At 40.0% G+C, this 18,395-nt stretch overlaps 2 protein-coding genes across 2 annotated transcripts in view; one reads left to right on the top strand and one right to left on the bottom strand.

Moving 5' to 3' along the window:
* Positions 1–1,706: 1,706 nt before the first annotated feature.
* Positions 1,707–8,949, bottom strand: NDUFAF5 (NADH:ubiquinone oxidoreductase complex assembly factor 5). Its single transcript, XM_082276715.1, has 11 exons — positions 8,726–8,949; positions 8,138–8,178; positions 7,851–7,914; positions 7,147–7,194; positions 6,942–7,045; positions 6,427–6,466; positions 4,505–4,702; positions 3,851–3,911; positions 2,530–2,613; positions 2,070–2,152; positions 1,707–1,937 (listed from the first exon to the last, which is right to left on the bottom strand). Exons 1-11 carry the CDS (start codon positions 8,939–8,941, stop codon positions 1,851–1,853), a joined length of 1,026 nt encoding a protein of 341 aa, XP_082132841.1. The 5' UTR covers positions 8,942–8,949; the 3' UTR covers positions 1,707–1,850.
* Positions 8,950–9,035: 86 nt separating this feature from the next.
* ESF1 (ESF1 nucleolar pre-rRNA processing protein homolog) overlaps positions 9,036–18,395 on the top strand; it is a 32,473-nt gene continuing 23,113 nt past the window's right edge. The window contains exons 1-8 of the mRNA XM_082276680.1: positions 9,036–9,102; positions 10,758–11,448; positions 12,209–12,537; positions 13,299–13,412; positions 14,101–14,201; positions 15,319–15,471; positions 16,970–17,084; positions 18,015–18,153. Coding sequence (XP_082132806.1) covers positions 10,758–11,448; positions 12,209–12,537; positions 13,299–13,412; positions 14,101–14,201; positions 15,319–15,471; positions 16,970–17,084; positions 18,015–18,153 — 1,642 coding nt within the window. The 5' untranslated portion in view covers positions 9,036–9,102. The remainder of the gene's footprint in view (positions 9,103–10,757; positions 11,449–12,208; positions 12,538–13,298; positions 13,413–14,100; positions 14,202–15,318; positions 15,472–16,969; positions 17,085–18,014; positions 18,154–18,395) is intronic.

Here is an 18,395-nt window from a genome sequence, read left to right as displayed (position 1 = left end):
CCCCTTTATTCCAACCCACACTGCTCCAATGGCATATTTACTACACCTTACTTCTAGTACTCCCCAGCCCTTCTCCAATTTAATGGAATATCTACACCTTTTTTCCCCCCCAAGTACTAGGAGGAAAACTGCCCATCTTTTCTCCCTGTTCAGAAGGTACAGAAGGTAGTGTCCCCACTACCAAAACACTATTTACGTATGCCATCTATGAAATACGAAATCAAAGAACTGGAAATCCTTCCTTTTCTCCATTACTTGAGTACTTCAAAGGAGCACAGTAGGAGCACTTTTCCAATTAACATTTACCCAGCACATTCCACCTCCTCATTCCCTTAACATGTCTGAGTCACAACCACCAGCTCAAGTGACTGGAAATTAATCTACTAAAGCAATGATTTATAAAGTTACATTAATTTGATGCATAACTTCACTGTAAAACTACATCTGGGAAACCAGAGATTCCTCCAGAAACAAGGGATTTTATTTAAGCCCGAGAAGACCTGAAGAGATGCAGTATCTTGCACTGAGTCCACTGATGTAGTATTAAAAAAAAAAAAAAAGAGGCTTTCACAGAAACAAGCTCTTGTTTTAGATTTAGTCTTTAGACAGCTTTAAAGGTTATCAGACCATTTAGAGTCTCTCCCCCTTTCTCCAGGAGCATTACTGTTCTTTTCTATGAAAACGAAAGATGAACTCATTTCCCTCGAATAATTACAGGTTAGGCTTGCTAAGCAAAAACAGGACAGAGTATTCCTGCCCTCCTTCTCATGATTTGTACCTTCTCTGCCCATTTCTTATTCAAAGTCAAAGCCTGGTAGTTAAAATAACCCCCCCAAATCAGGACCTTACAGATGGGAAGGCTTCTGCCTTCCTAGCCTGTTGGGTTTGTGCCACACACAAATGCTGTCAAACTCCACCTGGTGGATAATCTTTAAAAAGCCTAGGAAATAAGCTTAAAAAGGCTTTAGTTCCACCAGTATTGATATACCACTCAGATACTACGATAAAACATACTGAACTGTATATTTGGTTGTATAGTCTTTGTTCTTTTTGTTTCTCCCCATCTCTATGAATGCTGCAATCAAGCAAAATCTCTGGGCAGATACTTTTTTCTAAACTTCTTGTATTAATGGATCAGTTGCAATTAATATAAATTTCTGGTAATGCAGTTATAGACAGAAAAAGTCATAGCTCCATGGCACAGCTAAGAAGGAAATTACTCCTTTTTACAAAATTACTGCTTTTTTAGCCTCTGACATAGAAAAGTGGAAAGTAATGTGTAAATGTAATTTTAAACTAGTATTTAGATTAACTATCAATTATTCAAATCTCAAACAATACTTACAATAACTTTTTACCCATAGTTTCCAATCCATTAAAACCATAATAATTTATATCTTTGTATTTGCTGGTAGTTTCTCTTATAGGATGTCTTATAAACATACCTGCTGCCATTCTTTACTTTTATAATACACTATTATTTATTATGATCTACTATTTGAGAAATAACTCAAAAATACATTCAAGACATGTAAACTATACCTGGAGCAGCCTCTGATACTGAAATGCTGGAAGAGGCATTATTTTTGAAAATAGTAATTTAATGAAAAGTTGAGAGTTGAATTGTTTTCTCAAAGACTTGAGAGAACAAGCTGCTCAAACGTTTATCTAGAAACAAAAAAATGAACACCATTTCACACAAATGATGCTGTGGCACAATACAAAAACCCTCTACTGCATGTACTTTATTAGCATTTCAGGATGTCTTCACTAAAAAAACACAAGTGAAGACTGTCTGCAATTAAAAGTTTTACAGAAGTTTCAAGACAATTATTATTTCTGATGAACAACTATTTTTTTCCTCTTTTAAGAAGTCCTTCTATTTTTGACAGATCTCCAAATGAAACTGTTGCAGAACCTCGCTGGGCTGGTTTTGCCTAAGAAAAAAGAAAAAAAAAGAAAAAAATACATAAAGGGCTAATTTTAAATTAAAATGTTTTGTAAAAAGCTTTTAAAACATCACTTTTTTAAAAAGTGTCTTCAAAGAGAAAATAAGAGCTTCACATTACCTGTGATTCATGGTATTTCCAGCCAATCATGTAGTAGATCTGAAACGTGGCAGGTACTGAGCCATCGCTGTTTCCATACATTTCTGTTAGGGCAGGAAGGGAGACAGAAAAGGTACAGACTGTCAGTTCTAAGAAACACTTAGTTCTCAGCACATCAGCACTAAGTGTGACATATTCATCATAATGACTCCTGGTGAAAGATTTGGGACAATAAAAATATCTCATACTGGTGCATCCATATAGTTCAAATCCTGGCATTATAATTAAGGTTAAAAATAGCTTGTGACAATGGCATTTTGTTCTGAAGTATTTGGGGATTTTGGTTTTGCTTCGGGTGTATTTTGTGGGGTTTTTTTTTGTTTTTTTGGGTTTTTTTTTACACAAATGTCATAGAAAAAGACACAGAAAAAAATGTTCTTAAAGTCATTTTAGATGAACTCATTACCTCTCAAATACTGACCTTGGTATATTGCAGCAGCTGCTAGCATTGTCTCCCTGTGTAGCAGAGGTTTTCTATTCCAAGAGCAATTACTCTCCCCCATACCTAAAAATATGTTTCAGCTTTAAGAAAAAGAAGATATAGCACATGCCATGAGTTAAGTGTCATGCACTAAGGACAGATTCTTACTATGCCAGAGTAAGTACGGAACCTGTGCACTTCACTGTAAGGGAGAACATAGCACAAATCATTAGGTGAGTTTCTTACGTGTAAGAATCCAAAACTTTTAATTCCCATGCTTTGCAATTTACAGTTTGCATTGCTAGGAATCATTTCAAGGTATTACTTCTTCAGCCTGAGTCTTCAAACATTTAGGGTTATAACTAATTTTAAGAATGAGTACAAAGTGTTTATTCAGACACATCACTGTATTGTTTTAACAGATAATCATTTAAATTACTATCCCAAGAGATTTAAAATACAAAATAAAACAACCACAATTCTAATCTTTTTAATCACTTACTGCATCTGAATGTTTCTGCTGAGAATAAAAGTTGCCTTTCCGTTAAGGAATTACTCCAAACAGCAGTTGATCCAGATAAGAAATGCCCTGAGTTGCTGTCAGTAACAACAGACTGCATGTGAATGACTGCTTTACAATCCATGACAAATGCAATCAGAATATTAACAAAATCGTTACTCAATTGTTTGCTGCTCCTCAGCAGACTCCAAATTAAAGATATATTTATTCTCATTCCAAAGCAGTTTGCTGAATGCCCTGGTAATTAGAAAGGCTCACAGGAAACCGTCAGTGTGTGGGATACTGGCTTCTGTCTCCCTTTAAGGGCTTTTCTGCACCTCACACTGACACAGGCTCATGCAGAACAGGAACCCCAGGGAAGCAGAACATTCACAGCAGACCATGAAGTAGCAAATCTTTGACTTGTGCTTCCCAACACAAATCTCCTGACAGGCATAATCTCCTGACTCACTAGATAGCAGGGAAAAAACTACTGCTTCCCCTGTTGCAGTAAGATTTATTTTTTTAAGAAAGCAATTTTTTGTGATGATGATGGTAAAACACTGGCTCAGGTTGCTCAGAGAGGTGGTGGATGCCCCACACCTGGAAACATCCAAGACCAGGTTGGACGGAGCTCTGAGCAACCTGATCTAGTTCAAGACGTCTTTGCTCACTGCAGGGAGTTGGACTAGATGGCCTTTAAAGCTTCTTTCCCACCCACATGATTCTATGATTTGGAATTAAGAAACACACAGTAAAACTCTTCTGTGTCTGCACCACTGATATAGAAAACCTTTATGTTTCCACAAAGAGTATACTTGCCTTGCAAGTCTTCCATAACCTCAAATAACCCCGGGTAGTTGACCTGGATTTCATCAGTATCCTAAAAGAATTGAGTTCAGTTTTAGAGCATATCAAGCTAAACCAATAGCATTATGTCAACCTTATACCACCAAACTATTCCCTGCCCATGGCAGGAGGGTTGGAACGAGATGATTTTTAAGGTCCCTTCCAACCCAAAGCACTCAGCAATTCTATTCATCTGCCTCTTCTGCTCAAACAATGTATTTCTAGGAAGCATGTACTAGTTTAACATTTCTAAAAAGTTTTCCTTAGTAGCCCAAATGCAATCAAATTTTATTTTAAATGCCATTATTTTCTTCTTGGTTTTAAAAGAAAGAGCAAGTGTCTATAGGTTTTTCATGCAGGTCTAACATTCTCTGACATTTCTCCAAGAAAACCATCCAAATTCTACTGGGCCATGAGCCAAAGACACACTTCGGTTGGTTCCATTAATCACCACAAAGCCAAAACCAGAGGAAGTCCAAGCTATTTCTGCAGCTCGTTTCAGCGAGGTGCACCATACACAGAAGGAAGCAATACGTTTTTACTACATTAGCAAATAGCGATTTTTATATTCCAGCGGCTCTGATGCTCTGGATTGTTCTGCCTGATTGTTCTCTAACTCATAATTACCACAGTCAGGGTGTTAAAGCCAGCCCTGGAAAGCAGATGTCCCAAATCGGCGACGGCAGTGAACGGCGACACGTGAGGAGAGAAGCCCCCTTCCCTCTCCAGCTCTGCCAGCTGCAGGGAGCAGCGGAGCTCGTACAGAGTGTCCCCCCCAAACATGGCTCCGATGAACACCCCATTGGGCTTGAGGACCTGGTGAATCTACAACACAGAAATACACAGGTCACAGCTTTGCTACATGAAGCCTACATAACTAAGTGCTTCTTAGACCTTTTTTTCTTAGTGAACTCAAGCAATCATTTTAAGAGCTGTAACAGACTTTTAATGTTAGCTGTATTCTGTGGGACAAGCTATGCCACGGCTTCTGGTCACACTGTAAGCAAATACTCTGTCTGAAGAGAGGCTATTTTCTATTTCTAAGCGTAAATCCTCAGAAATTACACTTACAGTCAGGAAACATGGAAGGAACTGTGGAAATTGAGAGTAAACTATTTTCAGCAGAATACTCCTAGAACAATATTCTCAATTAATTTACTCCTAAAAGGAGGGTAGATTAAGATAAGTATGCTATTTACTTTTGCTTTCTGAGAGCAAAAGCACTTCTTAATGGCTTGATTTAAGAGAAATGGAGGCTTTAGTTTCCAGTAGTGATCTCTGCACTTCTTAGACAACCAAGTAATGCCATATCTATTATGTCTACCATTACTTATTATTAACTTGCCAGAACAACAATATCATGACTCAAACACCAAGGCTGACAAGCTGCTTTCTGGTCTCCTAAGTCCTAGCCCCCTTCTTAGTGAGAAGGCCAATAAATTCATGCTTTCTTTTTTTTTTAAGAATTGGAAATGATCTCTGGTTTAGACATCCAGAAGAGCCTGATTACATAATCAGGCTAACAAGACAGCAAAAGCTTCCAACACTTTAGAAACAAAAATATTTTCAATTGTTTTTTAATTAAGTATTAACCAAGCTGCCTTTTCTGTGATAGTAAAAAAGCCTTTAATTGATAGGTAAGAAAATTAGGCAGTTAAAGGCAGTTTTCATTAGTTAAAGACAGTGGTACCAACACAGGAAATCATGAAAGTTGGCCAAGAGGCCCAGTTCCCTCCCCATTGTGAGACAGTGTCAGTTATATTTACTGTGGGAGAAAGTATTTGACACTACATAGAATACTTAAGTTCCAGTGAAAATTGTATATTTCTTTAGAAGTATTTTTTATAAGTACTGAATGCATTTCAATTGGTTTTTATTATTTCAGTAACAGTAGGGCAGTCCTATTCCTACCAACAGGTGATAGAACAGCACTGCAATGACTGATCAATTTGAAACAAATGGAAAGAACAGCAAAATGGTTAACATGTTCCTTGTCCTTGCTCCATGTTTTTGATCTGACTGAAGTTTACACCTGCAGGGAAGAGCTGAACTAATCCAAAATGACCAAAACTGTTACTGAAAAAAAAAAAAAAAAAAAATTTTTGTCCTCAACAAGAATTTGCTTCATTTCAAAACCAAAAAGCCTTGATCAAAGCTGTATTTCAAAATAAACAGCTGAGACATAAAAATAACTCAAGCTCCATAAAGCAGTTCTGGAGAAGCTTAGTATTGTACTACAAATAGTAAGAACTAACAACAAGAAAAATCAATAGCACTGCCTCAGGTGACATTAGTTACCATGATCACAGGTGTAGAGAATCCAAAATATTACACAAACATGTTGTTTCAACTATTTATTCCAAACTGATTTGAGGGAGCAAATGAGCAGCAATATCAACTGATGCTCCTCAAACTGCCAAAAGTATTGCAAAAAAATACTTGTGTGCAACAGGAGTTATTTCTGTGTCTCTTATTTAAAGAAGACCAGGAAATACAGAGTACAAGTAATGGCAAGTGCTGACTTACAGTTTTAAAAACCAGTTTCTTACCTCTTTGAAAGCTTTAGGAAGGTCATTCACCCAATGTAAACTGAAAGAACAGAAGTGTACATTTTACAATTTCAGATTAAATCAAATTTTAGGGAATTCAAGTAACTATTTAATTATCTAAGTAAGTTTCAGGAGCCAAAGCCACAAACTGGTTTCTCAAGCTGCAACCGTGCTGAAACACCTGCTTGAAACTGATACTAAACAAGAACCAAAGTTTATCCACATGGCACTTTTTTCTTTCTTTTTTTGGTTGAGAAAATGCAAGTCCTGGAGACTAGCTTGTCAAAATGCAGGAAAGAAAGAAGCTCCAAGTGTTTTGAAGGAAAGTAAACAAACTAAACAGGAAGAATCACCAGGATAGCAGTTTTTTCTAATGCATGCTCATATTAACTATGCAAGTACATTTCTTATTGCTTTTTAATGGACAAGTAATCTTTGTGAGATTTATTTTCTTAAAGCTACTCTGAAAAGAACATTCTTAACAATTTAAACAAAAAAAAATTATTAATACATACCTTAAGCTACTAACAACAAGATCAAATGTATCTTCTTTGAAAGGAAGGAATTCCTCATCAGCTACGACCCTGACCGTTGGGATTTCAGATTCTATAGCGTTTTTCTAATGTTGGGTTAGAAGGCAAACAACTCATCAGAAACTCACTTCTTTTGATTTCCTGTATTACAGAATTGAAGCACTGTAGCATTCAAAAAGTTACTTACTAAAGCATTCTCTGCGATATCAACTTGAATAAGTTTTTCAACTGTTTCCTGAAATAAAATTTTAGAAGTCTATAAAATATTTAAGTTGTTTTGTAAATGGACATAAGTCATTTTTTGGCACTTACACCTATTTACAATAAGTTAGAAAGAGTCTTCTCAGCTTTTGATAAAAGCTTTATATAAAGCAGAAAGCACTTTTCCCCACCCAACATGGCACCTGCTCCCAGGGAGAACAGCTGAGGCAGAAATGGTGACAGAAAACACGTTTTGTAATTTTAGCCATAAATTTAGTTAAATATAAACCATGGACTAACAGCCAAGGAAGCACCTCTACTTACAGTGTGGTTCATGAAGGGTAAATTGTTAATGGCTTTAAAGTCTCCATAATGACACCTCTCTTTAACAATTAACTGTGGCCAATAAATTCCCCAAAAACCCATGCATATTCCTACATAAAACTATAAGTTAACTGTTATATAGCAGATAACTTCCCTTGCACTACCATTTGTCAAGCTTTCAGTGGCAATAAATTAAGAATAGCCTGCACAACACAGAGCTTTGAATGATAACTACAGGTATGGGGGAGACGACTTACCTCATATCAAGACTCAGATGATTGTTTTAAGTTGTAACAGAGCTCTTTGTGAAAGGGAGGAACACATATGAACTCCCTTTAAACACCTTTAAGTATGAAGAGAAAGTACCTTGGTTAAGTGCTGAGCTATGTAACCTCTTCCAGAGCCAACATCCAAAGCGAGAGGAAACGTTCTAAAGGATAAGATTAGCAATACATAACATAACCAAGCCTTAAAACATTTTTGATTTTAGTTATATCAAGTTTCACTACTAATCTCTACGGGCCTTACTGAACTCAGCCCGTCGAGCATCCTTCTGTGGCACCGCGGGGAAAGGCGCTCCGCACCCAGCGGTTCTCCCCAAGGGTCCCGTCCCCTGGGGGTGAGGGGAGGGCGCGGGACACGGCGGGGCTCACCTGGTGATGTCAAACACCCGGTCCGCGATCCTGCCGCCGACCTGGGGGAAGAGCCGGCGGTCAGAAACACAGGATCAATGAGGCTGGAAAAGACCTCTGAGATCATCAAGTCCAACCTATGAGTAAACACCACCTCGTCAACTAAACCATGGCACTGAGTGCCACGTCCAGTCTTTCCTTAAACACCTTCAGGGACGGCGACTCCACCACCTCCCTGGGAAGCCCATTGCAATGTCTGATCACTCCTTTCTGTGAAGGAATTCTAATGTCCAACCTCAACTTCCCCTGCCACAGCTTGAAACGATGTCCTCTTATCCTGTCGCTGGCTGCTTGGGACAAGAGACCGACCCCCACCTGGCTACATCCTGCTCTCGGTGAATTGTAGAGTGATAAGGCCACCCCTGAGCTTTCTTTTCTCCACGCTGAACACCCCAGCTCCCTCAGAGGACTTGTGCTCCAGCCCCTTCACCAGCCCCGCTGCCCTTCTCTGGACCCGCTCCAGCTCCTCAGTATCCCCCCTAAACTGCGGGGCCCGGAACTGGCAACAGCACTCAAGGCAACCCCGCCAGGCCCCCCCCGGCCCCGCACCTCCTCCCGCAGGTAATCGCACTTGGAGGGCTCGGCCTGCAGCGCCGCCCAGTTCTTCTGCTTCCGCTTCAGCCGACGGTCGAACGGGTTCAGCGCTCCCGAGCCCGGCGAGGCTCCGGTGGGAGGAGCAGGCGAAGCAGCGGCGGCCCGCGCCGGCAGCACCCAGAGCCAGCGGCACCATCGCGCCCTCAGCGCCGGCCGGGCCAGGCCCCTCATCGGCTCGGCCTCGCACGCCCCTCTGCGCATGCGCCGCGCGCGCGGGCGGGCGGGGGAACCGTGTCCCGCCGCGGCCGCCGTAGCGCCGCCGGAAGTGGCGGTGCGGTGGCGGCGTGCAGCGTGCGGGCGGCGCTTTGAGGGAGCGGCGGGCCTCGGGCACGGTCGGTGCGAGCGGGGCTTCCTCTGGGCTCCTCCCTGCGGCCGCGTCCGTCGCTGGGGTCGGGGACGGAGCGGGAGCGGGGGCTGCAGCCGACTCGGCGCACCTGGTGCTGCTGGTGGGCTGTAGCTGAGGTGGACACCGGGCTAAGCTCGCCAAAGGCCCTGTGTGTGGGTCTGGTGGGGAGTCACGGAGGGATGTGTCTGCAGACCATGTGTGTCCGTTCTCGTAGAGTAATAGAATGGCCTGGGTTGAAAGGAATCTCAAACGCTATCTCGTTCGAAACCCTCTCCATGGGCAGGGGCACCTTCCGCCAGACCACGTTGCTCAGAGCTCCATCCAGCCTGGCTGTGAACATTTCCAGGGATGAGGCAGCCAGAGCTTCGCTGGGTAAACGGTGCCAGTTCCTCACCACCCTCACACTGAAGAATTTTTTCCTCCTATCTAATCTAAACCTACCTTCTAGTAGTTGGAAGCCATTCCCCTTTGTCCTGTTATTCCAGACCCCTGTAAATAGTCCTTCTCTATCTTTCTTGTAGGCTTCTTTCAAATACTGGAATGCCACAATTAGGTCTTCTGAAGCCTTCTGTTCTCCAAGCTGAACAATCCCAATTCTCTCAGTCTTTTTACATAGGAGAGGAATTCCATCCCTCTAATTATCTTGGTGGTCTCTGGACTCCAACAGCTCCATGTTCTTCATCTGCTGGGACCCCAGATCTGGACACAGCACTGGAGGTGGGGTCTCACCTGAGCAGAGCAGAGGGGCAGAATTCCCTTCCTCACCTGCTGCCCATGGAGCTTTGGATGCAGCCCAGGGCACAGGGGGTTTCTGGGCTGCCAGCACAGCTGACAAAGCAAAGCTTTGTGGCTGAGACTGTGGTAGGTACAGGATTATTTGTGACTTGTTTAAATCTGCTGCTGCAGCAAAGCCAACAGGGCGCCGAGTTCCATCAACCAGACGTCACCAGCAGAGATAAAGAAGTCATTATCCCACTTGGTGCTTGTCAGGTCACATCGGGAATTCTGTGTTCAGTTTTGGTTCCTGCCCTACAAAAAGATGTGGGCAGACTGGGGAGGGTCCAGAGGAGGGCCACAAAGATGACCAACGGACTGGGAAGCTGCCATGTGAGGAAAGGCAGAGAGAGCTGGGTTTGTTCAGCCTTGAGGAAAGAAGGCTCAGGGGAGACCTTATCCTCATGTTCCAGTATTTAAAAGGTGGCTACAGAGATGATGGAGACTCTACAAGGAGTCACAAGCAAGAGACAAGGGGTAATGGGTGTAAGTTATTCCTTGGGAGATTCCACTTAGATACAAGAGGAACATTTTCCTCAGTGAGAACATTCAGCCATTGGAATAATCTCCGCAGGGAAGCGGTGGATTCGCACGTACAAGATTTGGCTGGACAGAGTGCTGGGCCGTCTTGTATATACAATGCTTTTGCCAAGAAATGTTGGGCCAGATGATCTTTGAGGTCCTTTCCAGCCAGGTGGTGTGTGATGCTCTGAAATTGTCATATGTGCTTTTGGAAAGAACTTTTTAGGTATAGGTTAGAAATCCAACTTTGTTTAATCCTTGTTTTTTTCAGTCACATATCTAAATCTGTGTTCATTGGTTGAGGTTTTTTTAATCAGAAATGATTGGGTTTTTTCCATATTGTAGATGTCCAAGTCTTCAATGGCATCAAAAATGTCATCCCAGGAGGAAATACTGAGCGATGGCCGGTTCAGCTGCGTCGCAAGGGATCCCAGGTTTTGGGAGATGCCTGAAAAGGAACGTAAAGTCAAGATTGACAAGCGATTCCGAGCGATGTTTCATGACAAGAAGTTCAAGCTGAGATACACAGTGGATAAAAGAGGTCGCCCTGTTAACTATACCTCTACAGAGAACCTCAGGAAGTTTTATGCCTTGTCGGAATCTGACTCTGATCTTTCAGAAAGTGATAGTAAAGAACTCACTGTAAAGAAAAAAAAGAAAAAGAAAGGTAAAGGACAAGCGGATTCTGCAAAGGCCATTGCCGGTGGCCTCCCAAAGGAGGAGAGCAAAAGATCCAAACAAGGGGTGGAACAAACATGTGAAGCGGTGATGGCACTAAATGACCTTAAAAAAGAAGGGCAAAAAAGTAAATCTAAGTTCAGCTTGAAGGAGGATTCACAGAAAACGGCAATGGAAGTTGATCGCTCTCGGGGAAACAAGGGCCTTTTACCCAGAGGGGAAAACAAACAAGGAGGTGCATCAGGGGGAAGATCCATTTCAATTCAAAACAAGGAAAAGTCTTCACAAGCAAGTGGTACTAAGTCAGTCAAAGCTCCCACAAGGGACCACTCCCTAGGAGAGAAAATAAAAGAATCAGGTTAGTTGTTCGAATAAGGAGGAGAATTCAGCTGTGTTTATTTGGATGTTGTTGCTTTCGTTTTGTCCATGGAAGATATTTTGCAAGATAAGTTATAAAATAGGTGGCTGACTCAGATTCAGCGTTCCTGGAAGATTGGAGTTGGTCAGCTCTGTATAGAATCAGTTCTGATTCTTCAGTAAGATTGTGAGCATCCCTGTCCTTTTAATTGTTGGTGCTGAAATTGTTGGTTAGTTAGGAAAGTAAAATTTATAACAGCATATACGCTGCTGTATTTATCAAACTGAACAGCAGATACATGAACTGATACCATGAAGGCACATCACAACTTGTGGACTGAAATTGTAAACATGGCAGCATTGAGCCATTAATATTAAAGGAGATTAGAAAGAACAGGTAACTTGAAGAAAAGTTTGAAGAAAAACTTTATTTATATTGCTTGCGCATGTGTATAGCCTCCATTATTAAACTGATTTCTACCTGTTGGTTCTGTAAGATAAATGAAATAGCAGTATATTTAATTACAGTTGAGATTGATAATACAATTGTGGGCCTAAAGAGTATTTACATTAGATTAGACCAGACTAGACAAACAAAAGAGGCAACACCAATGTTTTCTGTTATTTGCTCCTGCATCATTACACCTTTCGGGGGTCCTGTAAATAGGTATGAAAAAGCCCTGAAGTTTTCCTTTTTGTAAAGGGTCATATGTAATTCTACTATAAAAATAGGTGTCTAATGTTTATCTTTCTGTGCTCAGACGTCTGTGACCAAAGTGTAAAATGTAAAAGCCAGTTAGAGGAAGAAACTTCTGCAAGTGAGGATGCAGAATTGGAAGAAGAGGAATCAGAAGATGGTGGAGAAACAGGCGAGGAAGAGGAGCCAGAAGATGATGGGGAAATGGGTGAGGATGACAGTGATTCAGAAGGTGATGAAGAAAGTGATAGTGGGCCTGATCTAGCCAGAGGCATAGGGAACATTGAAACGAGCTCAGAGGATGATGAGGATTTGAACGAGCTGTTTCCAAAGGAGCCAGAGATCGAGCACTTGTGGCGCGAGTTGGATAAAGATGCCCCTCGTGGAGATGAGGTAACAATACTTTGCATGTGAAAAGTTGCTACATGATAAACTCAGAAATGTTATGAGTTCATACAGTTTGTGGGAGTATTTTTTGTAAAGGTTTTTCAGCCTTTTAGTGACAGAATGGAAGTGATGGTGAAATTGTCTGACAATGAGAGACTTGCAGTTTTCACTGGTATCTCCTCTTCCCCCTAAGCACACTTACCTATACCTATAGATAAGCTGTCTGCAGGTGAAAGGACAAACAAAATTGAGCCTTTCAGAAATTCCAGAATTTGGATAGTGCTGCTTTTGTTCACTACTGATTTTTTTCACTTTTCAAAAATTTAGTTATTTAACTCACACTTTAAGAAATTAAGATATCATTAGACAGTGAAATAGGACTTCACAACTAGCACAATCAGTGTGTAAGAAATCACAGTACTCTAGTGCTGCCACAATACAGGGGTAGTGATTGTTCTTGAAACTAACAATGTTTGATAACAGGATCCTAAGTGATTATGTTGTCGCTGCAGTTCTAAATCTGTGATTGGAGCAGTCCAGTCTGTGGTGCTTCACTATTTATGTCCTTTTTATGTGCTCTGGTAATTGCTGCTTCTGATCTTTGCTAGTTTAAGTGATAAAAAGCCATGAGGACAATGCTGCTTTTATTTTTTTCAGCAAAGTTTATTGCTGACCTTGATTTTTACCACTGAGTTCTGCAAGAGAATTGTGTATTCCTCACAACAGTTAAGAATTAAACCTATGAATTTTACGTTCTTTTCTTTCAGATTACAAGCAGATTGGCAGTTTGTAATATGGATTGGGATAGGTTGAAGGCTAAGGATTTGCTGGCTCTATTTAATTCTTTCACACCCAAAGGAGGAACAGTGTTTTCTGTTAAGGTAAGACTTGATCTCTAAAAAGAGAACTCACTTTTACTGATAAAAGAAATAGACTACAAAATAAGAAGTAAGACAGTGCTGTAGAGAACCAAAAGAAATATTAATGTGTTTAAAGAGAAACTGTGTTGCAATTTAACTTGCTGTAACAGGCATGTATTTGGCAGAGTTAGAGGCCAAAGCCATTGACTTCTCATGTTTATGAGGTTGGCTCTCAGTGCTGGTTCTCTGACACTAATAGTGAAGTTCTTAGTTCTAGTAGGAGGAGACTACATTTCCTTGATTAGTTTAATTTTCAGTGGTCTGCACGGCAGATAACCCAGCCTTAGACCTTACTAATAAATTGGTTGTATTCTGGCCAATTAAGTTATATTTTTCCATTTTGTGTCTGCCTCAGCTCTCTGAGAAATTTTAATCAGATACCTCTTCCTGAAAAGGGCCACAGTAGAATGAGCAAAGTTAGGGTTCCTGTTGTTCTTCATCTGTCTCAAGATTCCTGGCAGGCAGTTTGGTTATTCTGCTGTCTTTTCCATACATTAAAATTAGGAAGGTAATAAATTTGATGGAATTGATCCCTTAACTGATCTTAAATAAAAACTGTAAAGTGTAAAAGCCTGGAGAGATATTTTTTCTTAGTTAGTGTACATTGTGTCACAGTTTAAGCTTTAGTTTTGTATTGTTGTATTTGTAGATTTATCCTTCGGAGTTTGGAAAAGAGAGATTGAAAGAGGAAGAACAAAAAGGACCTGTGGAACTGTTCGATCTTCCAGAGAATACCACAGAGGATGATGGGTATTAATTTTAATTTTGTCTTCAAATAAGAGATATAATGTGTTTAATTCTTAGTGAAAATCCCAATCAACTCCTGTTTCCAGGAGTTCATATGTGGAAATGTCCCGTGGACAGCTTAATTTTTCAGTTTTTTTCAAGGGTTGTTTTACAACCCTTGGTTCATTATCAGTGCATTTAATAAATGCATTATGATGAAACTTGAGAAGATTTGCTTGTTGATGTGAGTTCAAAATTTTATGATGTAGCTCATTGGAATAGTCAGTGGAACAAATACATGGGGAGATTAAAAAACCAGCATTTCTCTTCTACAAATTGCCATTTGTGCAGTAAACTCCCCTTAGTGCTCACTGTCAAAATTCTTACCTGTGAATCAACAGGGACTTTAACTTAGTCCAAGAATTCCCAGATTGAGATTTCTTGAGTGCCATCAGCAGCAGCCCTGGCTTCCCAGGCTGAGCTCCTCAGTCCTACCATTGTCCTGACTTCTTCGGGCATGTCTTTCTTGCTTTTTTTAAACTTTTGTTAAAGGTTTTGCTTTGATATTTTTCCAGAATTCCCAGATGTTTGGTAGCCTGATTGGGGCCATATTTGTATAATGCATCCTGCTGGACTGCCCTGTATTTAGAAAATCTAGATGCTTCTGACATAAGGGCAGATCCCTTTGAAGGCATTCTCTAGTGCATCAGGGGAGTGTAAGGTGGACGCAGAGTGCGTTCTGAGGTTCTCTTCACTGTGTGCCTCAAGGTGCATCCTGAAGCGTTAGATTTACTGCTCAGTGGGCTTGAGAGCATCTGCAATCCAACAAACAAACCCAGGTATCCCAGAGGTACCTCAGTGATACCTGTGCCTGTGCCCTTCAGATTCACAGAACCTCATCCTTGTGATCTTTCAATGGAGTCATATACAGATTTTACACTTAATAAAACTGTGTGAAATAGTCTTTTTACTTGAGCAAAACTGAATACTGGTGGAACTTTGTGCTGTTTAATATCGAGCCTTACAAGATTAGAAGAGTGGTTGGTTGGCACATGTTTTTAACGAGTTGGATTAACATATTTTGCAAAGAACAAGATGTTACAGTCAGCTCACCTGACTGGTCTTTTCTCCACTTTTGCAGGATTTATAGGGAAAAACTGCGGGAATACCAGTTTAAGCGACTGAAATACTTCTATGCAGTTGTAGAATGTGATTCTCCTGAAACAGCTAATAAAATTTATGAGGAATGTGATGGACTGGAATTTGAAAGTAGCTGCTCTTTCATAGACCTGAGGTAACTCCACTGGTGATATTTTTACATGTTGGGCCAGGGAGGGTGAATTAAAGGCAGTTTATAATAATTTGGAGTAAACTTTATTGACTTCACTCTGTAAGCAAAACAAGATATGAAGATAAATTGGGCATCCAGTGAGTTGTTAGGTTTCCCTTTGGTTCTTCTTTCTTCTTTTTGACCAATTTTATTGTAATACGGGAAGTTCAAGAGGATGTCTGCGTAGAGAGATTATTTTCAGAAAAGCCAGATAAAATGTTCTTATTACATCTTCAAGCTTTTGGTACAATTAAGTAAAGTGATAGGATTCAGGAAATGAAACAATGCACTGTTGCTTTTTTCTTTTTCTCTCCCCAAGGGTCCAGAAGTGGCTCTTTTTTGGGATTCCTTACCACAGGGCAAGATTATTGCTGCTGTTGTCACAAAGCTGCAATAGATGTGTTAGCCCTTGTGAATGAGCTGGATGCTCTGGTATTTCCAAAGTCATGTTTGGGGAAGAAAGGATTTTAAATTGTGGTTTGCTTTATTGTTAGTATTTCCTTTTGTTGCAAAAAACCCCTTTCAGTCTAAACAGAAAAGTTACTAAATCATAAAAAGTTGTGGCAGAAGCCCTGTTTGTCTGCTGGGGCCTCCGTTATGGACACTCTTGGAAATCAGTGAAAGTTAAGGTTTTTTTTGCTTTGAATAATTTTCTAGGGGAACTTAGTTACTTTGCTTTGAACCATTTTGGAAAAGACATCTTTGCTAAAGTGAACATGTGAACATGTGTGAACATGTAGACATGTAAAATGTGTAAATATTTTAAACACTGGTAATGTTTTACAACAAACACAGGTGTTTGAAATTCTCCAGTGATTTTCCTAATCTTCTGCTTTGTTAAATTTTAATGTAGACTACTATTTATCAGATTACATTTGCAAAGATTTTAAAAAAATCACAAGTAATTCCTCATGTAGTATACCAAGGTTTTTGGTTTTTTTAAACTAAGTTCTTCGGTTGCTACTCATGACTTTGGTCTTTTAAACTTTTTTTTTCCTTATTCATTATAATTTTCAAGATGTACCAGGCTTTCCTAAAAGACTTGGAATTTTTTTTCATCTGTTTCCAAATCCTCTTTTATTCGCTTTTTTCTTTTTAATTTTATTAATAATAAAATAATTAATAATATTAAACTTTCTGAAAAGATGATTCTTAAAACAAAGAAAAACACCCAAAAAACCATCCGCAACCCTGTTTATACCAGACTGAAAATTGAAATACTTCCCAAACAGGGTGTTGTTATACACTGAAAACCTGTGGAGCAGACCTGCAGAAGCCAGGCAATGAATCTTACATGTGTGGAGTACTTGTCCATTTCTTTTGTTCCCTTTTCAGGCTTACCCCCTTTTTATTTTAGCTAATTCTTTCATGCTGATGTACCATACTCATGAAAGCTTAGACTGTTTATACTATGCAATTTCCCAATGTATTTGAAGAATAACACGTTTTATTTGCCTTTAAGATTTATTCCAGATAATGTTACATTTGATGATAAGCCAAAAGATGTAGCCTCAGAAGTGAACATAGCTGCTTATAAGCCAAAGTACTTCACATCTGCTGCTATGGGAACATCAAAGGTATCTTTACAGTGTTTTTATAATGTTTTTCTTATTTGTTTAGTTTTGCTGTCAGCTTTTGAATGATATATGTACTGGGGAAAAGATTCCTGATTATCTTCACCATTTCAAAATAAAGACATCAAATGTATTAAAAGATTTAAGCATGTTAGGACCCACAAGTTGCAACCCTGGTTTGCATTTTAAAAGAGATTGGGTTTCATTATATCTCTGTGACAAGTTGCACATGAAATTACTTTATTATTTACAGTTAAATCTTTTAATTTGCCTAAAATGGATGTTAGTGTATTAATCGGTAAGAGCCGTTTTGGTGGTAATGCCAGGCTTCAACAGTTGCTTCCCCTCCTTGTAGCAATTCATTCCTACTCTGTCCTACTGACAGCCAAAATTTCCATCTGGCCATGAAATGAACCAGATTGGAGGAGTGATTAGTTGAGGAATAAGAACTTTCTGCTGGATCATTTTTCAGTCAGATCTGTTTCACGTTCTGGTTGAGGGTGCAGTTGCGCAAACACTTTCATTGTCCCCATTGCAATCTGCATGTGATTCCACCAGTGAATTGCTGCTGGAAGAGGAAAAGAGAGGGGTTGGTGGCTGCTTCAACACCAGTATCTGTTGCCACAAAGGAAATTTGGCTTACAGAGGTTTTGTGTTGTGGGACCTGCTCTTACAGAACCATTCAGTGCATGAGGAGATCTCTTCAGTTCTTCTTGTAGTTCAAATTCATTGAAACTGACTGTAGAATAAATTCCAAAGTGTTAAAATTAAATTCCTGTTACTAAATGGTTATTATAGTGAGTAGAGAGCATGACTAACAGGTTTATATTATGTCTTGAATGGAAGGTATAAAATAATTTTCCCTAAAAAGACAACATTACAGTGTTTAGTTTTAGTGTTCCAGCTTCTACAACTGGCATTCTTATTTTTAAGGTAGATATCACATGGGATGAGACAGATCATGAGCGAGTAACATCACTCAGCAGAACTTTTAACAAAGAGGAGCTTCTTGACATGGATTTTCAAGCTTATTTGGCTTCATCGAGTGAAGAAGAGGAGGAACAGCAGCAAGGTACTTCGGTGATAAATGTACACAAAGTCATTAGCTGCAGGGTTTTAAACACAAATTATTTAAATATTTAAATGTTATATTTATAGAAAATGCTTTGAATGTCATCTTTTACAAGGACAATTATATTTGTTGTATAATGATTGAGCCTGTAAGCAGAATCACTAAATGGTTCAGACTGGAAGGGACCTAAAAGACCAACTAGCTCCAACACCCTGCCACTGGCAGGGACACCTTCCACTGGA

The sequence above is a fragment of the Coloeus monedula genome, assembly GCF_965178545.1.
Source record: "Coloeus monedula genome assembly, chromosome: 2".
Classification (NCBI taxonomy): domain Eukaryota; kingdom Metazoa; phylum Chordata; class Aves; order Passeriformes; family Corvidae; genus Coloeus; species Coloeus monedula.
Note: the sequence above shows the minus strand (reverse complement) of the source record. Positions and strands in the feature narration are given on the sequence as shown.